General features: G+C 45.2%; 4 protein-coding genes across 4 annotated transcripts; 1 reads left to right on the top strand and 3 right to left on the bottom strand.

The window, feature by feature from the left end:
• Positions 1-159: 159 nt before the first annotated feature.
• Positions 160-2,040, bottom strand: GLAREA_04289 (Di-copper centre-containing; the record flags this gene model as incomplete). The annotated part of the gene is made up of 6 exons (XM_008086666.1): positions 160-281; positions 341-669; positions 725-1,035; positions 1,091-1,253; positions 1,304-1,498; positions 1,952-2,040. The coding sequence occupies 6 exons, from the start codon at positions 2,038-2,040 to the stop codon at positions 160-162; spliced, it is 1,209 nt and encodes a 402-aa protein (XP_008084857.1).
• A 1,736-nt stretch (positions 2,041-3,776) lies between these two features.
• On the bottom strand, positions 3,777-8,213 carry GLAREA_04290 (uncharacterized protein; the record flags this gene model as incomplete). The annotated part of the gene is made up of 7 exons (XM_008086667.1): positions 3,777-6,138; positions 6,518-6,747; positions 6,797-6,949; positions 6,998-7,566; positions 7,616-7,815; positions 7,865-7,947; positions 8,004-8,213. The coding sequence occupies 7 exons, from the start codon at positions 8,211-8,213 to the stop codon at positions 3,777-3,779; spliced, it is 3,807 nt and encodes a 1,268-aa protein (XP_008084858.1).
• A 335-nt stretch (positions 8,214-8,548) lies between these two features.
• Positions 8,549-9,301, bottom strand: GLAREA_04291 (uncharacterized protein; the record flags this gene model as incomplete). Its single annotated transcript, XM_008086668.1, has 2 exons — positions 8,549-9,048; positions 9,103-9,301. 2 exons carry the CDS (start codon positions 9,299-9,301, stop codon positions 8,549-8,551), a joined length of 699 nt encoding a protein of 232 aa, XP_008084859.1.
• Positions 9,302-10,604: 1,303 nt separating this feature from the next.
• GLAREA_04292 (uncharacterized protein) lies at positions 10,605-11,921 on the top strand (the record flags this gene model as incomplete). The annotated part of the gene is made up of 1 exon (XM_008086669.1): positions 10,605-11,921. The coding sequence occupies one exon, from the start codon at positions 10,605-10,607 to the stop codon at positions 11,919-11,921; it is 1,317 nt and encodes a 438-aa protein (XP_008084860.1).
• Between the last annotated feature and the right edge of the window lie 143 nt (positions 11,922-12,064).

The raw sequence follows: 12,064 nt of genomic DNA on the forward strand, positions 1-12,064 counted from the left end.
TCTCAAACTATTGGCATATTAAAAGTCGCTGTCGGTGAAGTGAGTAGAATCCGCAACTCAAAAAGTCAGCATATACCAAGTACTTTTGCTGAAAGAGTGTTTCTAGCGCGTGTCCCTAATTTGCAACAATTTCAATAGATCAAAGAGACGTCGAACTCTCTACTCATAGATATAGCAAAATGGCCCATCTATCGTGCTAACCAACTCTCTCATTGGGTACGATCTTCCATTGAACCCCATATCCATTGTCGTATCCAACGTCCCATTTGCACTTGGAGGACCTAGTTGCGAAACAAATTAGCATCACATCACATGAACACTTTTTTATCATTTTACTTACTATTCGAAATCGTCAAAGTCCTCGTAACCTGCATCAACCTCGTATCACGATCTTGCGTCTGCCACAGATTCCACATATGATCAACCTGACTATGATGGAAATAAAACGCCGGGTCACCATTTCCACCATACAAGTCATCGTTCATGCCGCCAATTCCAGCGTGACCTTTTGGATGCATGCCCTCAATCACCGCCTGAAAAGTGTGTAAGTCTGTTTGGCCAAGGAGGTTTACAACGTTTGGGTAAGTAAGCGAGGTATTGGTTGTTCCAGGACGGAAGTCGCGACGGATACAGCGGGGATTATATTCAAATGCGTTATTTACGGTTGGACTGAGAGACTGGATTAATTGTTCAACCCTAACCATTTATGAAGGATGGTACTTACGGGCCTTGCGGACCTAGATTATTTGTCATATTGGCGAATGGCCCATCAAGAACACAACCTCCACCTGTTCCAGGAGGGATGCGAGCAACACTTTGCGGAACGGTGGGCACATATGTCAAGGAAGCATCATGGGCAATCGTTTCGCCGTTTCCTCCAATTGATCCTGGACCAGAGAATAGGGGATTCGTGCCAGGTGTTGAATCATATGCAGACCATTCCCAGTATGGTTGTCCTCCTGTATAGCCGCACTCATCTCTCAGAGCTTTCTCCCAGACATGGACAAAGTATCGGTGCCATGGCAAGAAGTAAGTCTGTCATTCAAAGTCAGCCTAGATCTATACTTCAGAATTGTTAAGATCAACTTACAGACAAGTGAACCCACAAGGTCTGATTGATGTGAGATGCATGGAGATCATCGAATCTGCTCCGAGCACCTGGAGCAACTTCGGGTGGTGTAATGGGAGGAAGTCTTCTGAGACAGTGAACAGCATCTGTGTACTCTTTACGTTGGTCCATAGTAAGTGTGCTCCTAGGACTTTTGTTAGATGCAATGAAAAAGTCGTAGAACAGTACACTGACCACTCTTTCCTCACAATGACCTTGTCCCAAGTACAACCACTCTCTCGCTTCTGCAAGATCTCTTTCTGAATTGTATATGCCTCTTCTCGATAAAGATCATATTTTGCTTGAGCTTCAGGAAATGGTGATGGCAGAGCTTGACTCAGCCCAATCCAAAGGGCAATGCAGGAAAAAATATACTTCATGTTCAAAGGTCTAAGACATTAAATCAGTATCTGTGATCTAGGTGAAATGACTGCAAGTACCTGAAAGCACAGAAGATCACAGAGCACTTATACTCCCATCTTGAAGTATCTCGAATTCAACATTTTCTCATTTCAAATCCTCAACATGCAGAGTATTTGGCATCCATCAAACCCCTCACATGAAGAGCCTGTGAGCTATTCATACGATTCACCCAATTACATTGACCGAGATATATCTGCAATTCTTCCTCAACAAAAGCTCATCGGCGATGCGCTCCTCTTAGAGCAAGGAGAAACCAACGAGCGATTGGTACATCCAAGGAATGGATGATAGCAGTTACTTTTCAAAAATCATGCATTTTCCTTGTTAAGAGAAGTTGCGGAGAATTGTATCCGGTATTTGTCAAAAGGACCTGGAACCTGGTGTTTTTTGCATCCGGGTAAATTGAAGTAATCCAAATACCTGCATCTTCCACGCGAGTGACCACACGTTACACCCGATTCGTTTTCTGCCTTCCTATTACCACCAAAGATCCCAGTAAAGAAGCACATTTTGTCGCGGAGTTGAGCATGCGTTGATCTTGGTTAGCACTCTGTACTTAAGGTTAATCTATCGCAGGGCTGCAGGTTTGGAGTGCCGATAAGTGAAAATGAAGTAATTCAGTCCCATGCAACGCATCCGGATAAACAACCTATTTGAACGGCGCAGTAAGACTTTCGTAGCGGTAAAGACATGTAAAGGTGGTAAGATTGTCGAAATTAGCCTTGGAAACCTACGACGATAAAGATCTGTTCCTAGCCCCTCAAGTGTTGTTGCACGTCGATAGTCATGCAGAAAATTATAGAAATGGAATATGATAATCAAGCTAAGTCACGCCAGACGGTGCTAGGCAAAGTTAACTCCCTTAATCTTCTTGAACAAACTCAAAATTGATTGAATATTTTGACTCCATCGAATGGTGAATCACTAGTTTATCGCTCAGCACTGATTTCATCGACCTTGCCAAGTTCTGTTGCATGTCGCAAAAAAGAGATTCCAGCGATTGACGTTGCGAATCTAGACTTAACAAATTACACATCAGATAGAAAGATATCCGACGAACCGCCACGTTCCTCCCTATATTTGTTGCATGTCGCAAAGCCAAGTCCTTTCATAGGGAATATCGTCGATTTACAACAATCCAAAACCCCATATCAGACGAAAAATACTCACTCTAGGTGAAAGCATATATTTTATTGCATGTCGCAAAAGCTGAATTCATTCTATTGATCTTATAAATTTTACATTGAGGCGCTGTATATCAGATGAGATGCTCATATCTCCATGAAAACTAATTTCATTTCCCTAACCACCTATTCATCCGATGCACTATTTCCGTAGGCTGACCGGTTTTGCATGTAGAACATGGATTATCCGCTCAAGCTGATGAACGTGAGTAGAGGTATCTCAGATGAGCTCTAACACATCCCCAGGAATATTAACATAGAAGTCATATGTTCTGCTGCTCGTCGCAACATGCTTGCCGATTATATTGATTTTTAAAAATAAACCTGCATATTAGCTGAGTCGTTCCATTTCCTAAATCCCTTCCCTTCTTACAATATCCTACTTTCGATTTAGCTAAATATCTTTTTACGCTTCTACAAATCCACACCCCTCCGTTCAAGCTCCAAGGCTCCAGGGTTCAAATGATGCGTCGGACGAGATATAGATTATGCGGGGAAACACTATTGGAAAGTGACCCTTCTCCCCTTCCTGCATCTGTCGATATGATCTAGTATATTCACCTTGTCTTCCCCTTTGAGATTTTCTCCCGTTTTTGTTTTGTTGCACGTCGCAAAATTCCTCATTCATCGTTCTAATCCTGTGAACTTACAACTGAAAATTAAGATATCAATTGAGATGATCTCCTTGGCACCCTTTTCATACCTTTTCATAGACGAAGGTATGAAGTGGATGTTTTACCAGCTTCACTTGGTTAGTTCCACGTACGATTTGTGGATAATCACAGCTTCGCTAATCTCATCCGCTCACTTCCTCATCCCCAAATTAACTGCCCCTCGAACCTCGAGGTTGATGAAAGAACATCTGACTACGGATCCAGAATGTAAGCGCCCAACCAAGAAGTATGTATGATTAAAATATCGCTCTACTCCTAATCCTAACTATACAAGCACAATGCCTAGGGTCGCTATTTCGCTGTACCTTTCCAACCATACAAAGAATAACACCCATCAATCAAACACTTTAAGCCGCTATTTCCAACAATGTCTCGATTAACTCAAAATTACATCCGCTCGACACCCTTGCCCTTATCCTTCCGATTCCCATTCTTCTTCTTCCGTCTATTCTTCCCTCCCACATTCCCATCTGCCGAAGCCTGTGACGTGTTTCCAGAACTCTCCGCACCACTTTCCCGCGGCGAAAAAGGCCCTCGTTCATTTGCATCAGAGCTATAGCTAGGCCCACGGGAAATCCAAGCAGCAACCTTGGAATTCCTTTCACCCGGCGACAGCTCCTGTCTAAACCTTTCGGGAACGCGGGAAGGTCCGGGCATTGAAGGTATGAACGATGAGGCTGCGGGATTGAGCTGGGATGGTAAAGCTGACGCGAAAGCCGGAACATCGCGGCCCAGTCGTCTGGGATTTATCTCTGTCGGTGGATGCAAGCTGGACGGTGGACGCAAAATGGGTGGAGGTAAAGTGAGTGGGGACATCGTAGGTGGTGGGGGTAGTATAGACCGCGGAGGAGGTTGTACCTGAAGCTGCCTTTCCCAACCCGGGACGGCCTGTGGTGTCCCAAAACCGGGCGCGGATTTCTGCGAAGGCAAACGAGGTCTTTCCAATGCACAAGGATCAATTTCGTCCCATTCATCAAGAATTGACTGACACCGAAATTGTTTGCTTGGCGCATTGGGCAAACTATCGCCATATGATTTTGCCGTTTGCTCAATAAGAAGGTCAGGGCCAGCCGCATAGTTCTGAGTACCTGTGAAGCTAGCTCCAGGGTAATTCTGAGTACTTAACAAGCTCGTCCCAGGGTAATTCTGAATACTGGAGAAACTCGCCCTAGAATGATTTTGGGTAGCTGGAAAGCTCGTCCCAGAGTAATCCTGAGCACTTGAAGAACTCGTCCCAGGGTAATTCTGAGCAACTGGAAGCCCCGCGGTACGTTGTAGAACATGATTTGAGACGGTGTATTGATTAGTGTAATGCGAAGGAAAAGGTTGATGCTGTATTGGAATGTAGCCTCGGCGGATCATTGGGTCGGAACAGTGCTTTGCGGTCGAAGGAGCAGACGCAGAGCCCGGCCTACCTGCAGTACGAGGGGATTGCTCTGTTGGTACAGATCCCCGATTTGCCACTCTTCCTTTTGGGTAATGCTTCAGAGTGTTGAACTTGTGCCACTCCAATAATCTAACCTCCCAGTGTTTCCTCCATTTATCCCTGAACTCTTCAGCTGTTGGATGGCGCATGCGTAGCTGTTTGACATAAGATGTAGATTTAGGAGGAGGTTGAATATGTGTTTCAACGATTTGTTCGCAGAGTTCTGCAAAGAGTTTAGTCGTTATAACCTGAGACATTTTTGCGCCGCTATTAACTTGGTATGCTGATGTTATATTGTCGATTACCATTTCTTTGAAGTCTTCCCGAGAAGCGTTCGTTAATTCGGGTGGCAGGCACTCTCTATGATGGGACCCTTGATACCATGCAAGATACCGTGCCGTCTGCCAGAGTATGTCTGCTCGCAAAGTATACGCGACTTGGGTCATTTCTCCTCGAGTTTCATCGGCTTGAACATTATCAACATGATAGTCGAGGTGCTCTATGACAGTACATAGACGATCCCAGACGTGAAATTGCAACATCGGTTCCGAGAAAAGAGACATTGTGTGGGTGTTCCGGAACACGACTAACCAATGGATGAATTGCATCAAACCCATTTCGTCTTCTCGTGCAATAGAATGGAACTTGCAAAGAGGTTTATGCCATGGCAGCTGAGGCCATTGATTATAACGCGAGGAGCCTATTGGGGGAGTTAGGAAGTATTCAGGATCCAGAGCCGGAGCAGGCAGAGTTCCAGGATTCATGAAAGCCATGTCAAGTGGTAAGTGGCCGCGCGACCACGATCTCCGCAGGCAGTAAATTAGTTGTTCGAGCATAGTTTCGTCATTTTCTTCGAACGCCACCCGATGTTTGACAGAAGTCAACAGTTGGTCCATGTTGTCGACCAGGCGGAAAAGTGTCGGATCATCCTGACAAGTAGAACGATCTTGCATATCTCTGACGGCAAGTTTTCCTTTGCCGAGGTTCGTCTCAGGAACGTCGTCCTCCATTTTATCATTTTCAACCGTTAAAATCTGGATAATACTCCGCAGCACTTCGAAAGTCTCAAGCTCAAGCGAATATCCAAGTCGTTCCAACCGATCATAAACAACTAGATCATCGCTACTACTTTCATTTTCGCGACCTAGATAGGAAAGGAGCCGTGCACCTTTGTGTTTGACAAAAGTTCTAACGCCGTTGTGTTTGAGTACTTGATTACTTGGACCAGGTATTGACAAATTTGGTTCGGATGCATTATGATGGATATCTGACGGCCCTCCATCTGCAATGGCGTCGGCTGCTCGTTCAGGCGCGGTGATGTTTCTGCCAGTGTGAGAGTAATTTCTAGGCATCATTCGATAACGATATGAGGAAAAGATTAGCTTTAGGACATGAGATTACAAACGAACGTATGACATGTGATCGACAAAGACGGACGGCATGGGTAAAAATGAATAAATTGTGAAGCCGGGGAGTTTGCGTGCTCATCGCAGAGCTCGAAATACGAAATGCTTCGGATGGGACGCACCCTCCATATACGCACCTGCATTAGTCAATCTGAATGATGCGTCCAAGGTGGTAGAGTGGAGGAAAGAGCGAGGGCATGCTTCGGATGGGTGAGCGCCTGTCGGATCTAAGCGACTTCTGCGCACATTCGTGTGTGTATGTGTTTGACGTCCGAATGTTACCGGAATTCAACTACAGAAGTTCGAAAGTGTCGTTTTTCTGACCGTAAAACTCATCTAGTATTTCATGTTTTTTCGGCCTGAATGTCGAAAGCCACTCCGCCCAAGGCAGCCAGACGGACAAGCCCCAAATTACCAGGACCAGGAAAGTAATCGGAATCGCAATGGCCCAATAGTATTTGAAACCTTCCCTGATCGCTGGGCTATTGCTGTCCTCCCAGTTGAAGACTGGCATTGCGAAGATTGTCTGAGTGAAATTAGATGATCCCAGATATGATGAGAAGGAGGCAACTTACAGCGAGGAAGGTTCCAGGTAAGAAGAACATCGTGAGAACTGCGATGGCTTTCATGGCTGAGCTGTCCTTTTTACTCTCCTTTGCGATGATAGCGGAGGTCTTGGCTACCTGGCCATTCGTGATAGCTTCTTTGATCGCCATAAATTGGTAGACCTGTGTTCATCAACAAAATATTAATCAATTGAGGGTGAAAAAAGCTACCACAGCTAGTTGACGGGCGGCTCGTACATCCTCCATCTCCGCTCTCAAAGTCAAATTGCGATACACGTTTAAATGTGACCCGATCAATTCTCGTACATAGGTTTCAGAGACTCGCTGGTCTTGAGAAGCGACGATGGTCTTACCTTCATTGAGCATCATCTCAAGTGAAGCTATCATGCTACCAGCTCTCGTCCGCTCAACAACTATGACCCTGCTCGCGAAGTTTAGTCGTCTTGTTGCAGCCATAAAATCCGTCTTGAGTGGATCTCTGAGTGCCACATTGATGTATTCGTGCTGGCCCGTAGCTTCCTCAAGTCGGTTGAGGTTGTCGTGCACTATATGGATCTGAAGCGTTGCTGTTTGATGTACTAGTTCCACGACGAGAGATACTACACAGAGTGGATGAGCGATGTGAATCGTGTTTTGCTTGATCATTTGTAGAAGCGACTGATATTGGTGAGTTTGGGATTTGGTAAGGATAATGGCATAAGTCAGATTTCTGGCTGGATCATAACTAGCAGCAATTTGGTAAAAGTTTGGCCCTTGTACTCCAAATCTGAAAACAAAACCTAGTAGAGCATCAGCACTTCTTTCCTTATTGAGGAGGTAAATACGCACACGTTGATGGGGAAAAGTATGGACCACCGCTGTTTGGAGGACAGCTGAACTTGAAAGCTCTACCGATTGTCCCAATTAGTGCATGCTGAAAATCCGAAGGTATGCCGAGGAATCGTTCGAGCTTTTCATAGCAGTCTTTGCGGAATGGCATGGTGCGACGGTCTTCTGTTTTGCTTGCCTGAGATCCACAATGTCCTAGTCTGATATTTCTCAGCGACCACTTCTTCAGAAGATGGAGGATTGCCATACAATAGCCTTAATCCGCCGACCATTTTGAGCTTAGATTCAACATCATCCGACTCTTCACTCCTATGCAGCGACTGTGGGAAGTCCTGTCCGTGATATAAGTCTCTGCTTCAGGAGGGTACGGAGGAGTATTGTCACAAACCTCATCCAACCACGAGTTTAGACTCGCGTCATCTAGGAATCCTTCATTAATGTTGGTTCTGGTGTCTGAAGAGGCCGTGTATTGGATAACGTCGATAAACTGGCACTTGGTGCTCGGATCGAACTCTATTCCTACCCCGGCTGTTGGGAACTTGTACTTGGCCTCTACACCATAAGAGATACTCATGCTTTTGCTGTTTGCAACAGCCATTAGTCTCGCGAGACTCTTCGACCTATTAACCTCTTGGTGTAATTCTTGTCCAAGGCCGCAGTCCCTCGAATTAATATTTGCATGTAAGATTCAGCCTCATGCGCAGCGCCGCCACGCCACCTCCACTCACCGAAACCTCGTTACCTATGAAATATTGCCACATTTATTCAATACCAGCGAGTCTCTATAATCGCATTAACATTATTATTCGATTTTTGATCCAAACATACTGTGGATACATATAGTTCCGCTTTATTTCAATCCAACAAAACTCCAGCCTAGCCATTGGTATCCATCCCATATTTCCACTTAACTCCAATTCAATTGTTCCACGTTTAATTTGTATTCATCCATCCAAGTCCACCGACCCATTGCTGTTTCTTTGATCCAGCACACATGAGGCATTTCCGATCTGCGCCCAGGTTGCTGATGGCGCACCTATGGCACACCTGTTTTCCGCAAGCCGTGCACGCGTGAGACAATTGCCCATCCATAGTGGTATCCATCGCCATATCCACGTCCATCGCGTTTCCGTCATCTGTTGGATTCAAAGAGGCATCGCAATCCTCGCAATTTGATGCTTCGAAAAACGCCCTGTTGGCGGATGATGTGAGAGGGCTCGTACTCGCGGAATTCGAAAAGATACTTGATGGTGACGCTTGCCGCGGATTGGGAGGAAGTCGCCAAAACGAATGCAGGCTCGATTGTCGTGCTGGGTGTTTATCGCTCGAAGGTATCACTGGCACGGGTAACGCAGACGCGGAAGACCCGGGTATATGCACATTTGAAGCGTGATTATTGCGTTGTGCGGTATAGAGCATAGATAATGTATGTTCTGTCGGAGGATTAGCTGTGATGCTGCCACGGATGCAATCTCGGTTTGGCTTACGGTGGACATCTTCTTCTGACGGACGATTGTCGCGGTGACGTTTTCTGGTTCTGGAAGAGAACAAAGAAGGAGTTGAGATCCTGTTCTGCGGTGATTGGAAGCTATCCATCACCATAGAATTGGATTGCTCTGGTGGTGGTGATAATAAAGAGCTGCTGCAAGATATCTCGCTATCCGAACGTTTGCGTTTGAGAACCATTCTGGACGACGAAGGATTTGGATATTAATGTAGTATACAATTCTTGACAGATTAAATTGAAGAGATTTGTAAGTTGAAACAGAATCTAATGCGTGTTGTCTTTGGTGTTTTGGGTATTTTTGAAATGCAATTCGAGACGGCGGGATGGAAAGCACTTTACGCGTTCGCGTCAAGTGTCTTGGCACTGATGTCGCGACGCACTCAAGGGCTTCAACACTACACCTCCATCCCCCATCCCAGACGCTTCAACACATCCACCATATAAGAGCTCCTCGACGATACCCTGGGACAACTATACAAGAAGATAATGAAGTGAGAGAAACTTGTCTAGGAAGAAGTCGTTCAGTCGCAACCAGCATCACTCGTCTTGATGCGTACCCCGATTTCCAACTTCCCATATTCAACCCTGAATACGGTATCAATAGCTCTCAGAGAGTCTCCTTGGTGGGCTTGGAAGTCAAGGAGATTATGAGGTGATCCCCAGTTATTGTGTATTATGACAAAGGATACCATGAAAGAAGAACTCTCCAAACACCCTTGTGATAGACAAGTTAGGTGACAACCAAAAGACGATATTATTCCCTCTAGTCAACAAAACGCTACATACTGCTTCAACTAAGTTGACGAAATACAACGTCGTATGTCCTATGTAATGAAGCAATCAAGACCTTTTAAACATTGTTTAAAATACATTTATTGAAAATTACTAGATTCATCAGGATGCCTCTGTATTATCGGTCATGAGATAACGCCAGTTCTCCTAGTTTCACCCATTCACCAATCCTAGGTCTTTCACAGTGTTAAATATAAGGTTGTAATCACGAGCTCTTATATGTAAGTATATAGTGAATACAAAGGGGTGACTTGGTAGCAAAAGTGGGTCAGTTTTTCACTTAAATACTCAATTATTATTTTTAGCTAGTTGTTATTGAGCGATTATTAGCACCCATTCACTTATCTACTTAGGGAGGTCTCAAGCTATTGCATACACGAAAGAAACATCATTCGCAATACGAATGTGCATGACCACTTTCTCCTTATTCAGAACTTCATTCCTTCATGAAACACGAAATTTGTATTCAAGGCATCACCATCAACTTCGTCTTGTAAAGTGTCTCAATCTTTTCACTCTTCATTGGGCTTACCACTATAAGCTCTATTAGCTTTCAGGTGCAAGCACACAAACAGGACGTTGTGTTTGCTGAAACTATTAGCCTCACGTAAGTTCTATTTAACGTCAGAATCTACTGTACGTCGGTCAACAGCTCATAATCTAGACAGCTATCCAAGAAAAAGGTTGGAAATGTCTGATCCAAACCGCTTTCTGCGGGCTCTTCGTGTTCAATCCAGCAAGGGCATGCAACCATCGGATCTAAATACTCAGATCGACCTCGGACTGCGATATGATTTCGACATTTATCGCGTCGCGACAGAGAAACTCGCATCTAGTCCTCTCTTTCTTCTGAATACCACTGCGGGGCGTTTGGCCTACAACCACAACTACAAATTCTCAACTGAAGCGGGGTTTGACCTTGACATTCATGAACTCGGAGGTGCTCTTAAATTTATGGCTTATGACTTTGTAGCATCCACATATCCAGACCATGCGCCGAAGTTGAAGGAACAACTCAACAGCTACGCAGAATCTCATGGAAATGAGGAGGTTTGGTACTTGGTCCAGCACCATCCTTCAACCTCCAGCCTTCTACAAGCGAGTCAAAAGAAGAAAGTGGTTCCATGCAGCATCGAAAACCTGGTCAAAGTCTCTACTGGCGAACGAAAGCATTACTATGAGTATCTAGAAGGACTTTCTTATCTCCGAAGTCTGGGCACAAGAGAGGCTCAGGTCAACGAATCCAAAAAGTCACCTCTGGAGATTCCGGACCTTTTTCCGCACCGACTTGACCCTAAAACGTCGCTTTCGGTGGAAAACATGAACAGGCTTTTCTTCACTCACCCGCTTAAATTCCCCCATACTCTTGTGGACGCCCAACAGAAGCTATTCCACGCTTTCAAGCAAATACGCCTGATCCCACCCGAAGAATTAACTTCAAAGATCGGTCTATTCTGTCATCCCACTATCATCACTCGTCGCGGCATCGCTCATTTGGAGTACCTCACAATACACATGCCTTACAATAATCACAGCTATATCTTCGACGTCGCAACGATTGGATGGGATCTTCTCACCTCCCACGCCGAAGGCTTTCACGGCCTACGCTTTCGTCGAATCCTCGGCGCAGCCCACACCACGAAGATATTCTACAACTTTGACGAAGTTGAGGTTGTTCTTCGCCAGTCTCGTAGACTGCAATTGCAAAACCGTATGAGCCTTCAGCATGAGGGTAACATAGTCTCTGGTGATCTTGATTTCGATTCCGCAGTGGAAAGTGCGGCTCAGTCGAGTGTTATTGGTTGGATATATGCCAAAAATCTGCGATACCTGCAGCAGAAAGTTGGGAGTGAGGAAAATGCGTGTTTGGTCCGACCGATGGGGAAGCTTACGCAGAAGTTGCTGGCGACTAAGGCTGTTGCTTTGAGGTGTATTTTCCTGGATCAGCGCAAGAAATTCGCTCAACTAGGAGCTTCGCTTAGCGTCGAGCAACCTTCCAGCGAGTAGGGCATACAATACTTTTATTTAGATGAAAGTGCTGGGACCCAGGAAGAATGACCGTGGCTGGTAGAATTGAAAACGAATGTGTCTATCGGGTCTCGGTACTTATTCGAGTTGTTATTCGCCTACCACCTCTATCTTTACTATGA

Source organism: Glarea lozoyensis, assembly GCF_000409485.1.
Source record: "Glarea lozoyensis ATCC 20868 chromosome Unknown GLAREA5, whole genome shotgun sequence".
Lineage (NCBI taxonomy): Eukaryota > Fungi > Ascomycota > Leotiomycetes > Helotiales > Helotiaceae > Glarea > Glarea lozoyensis.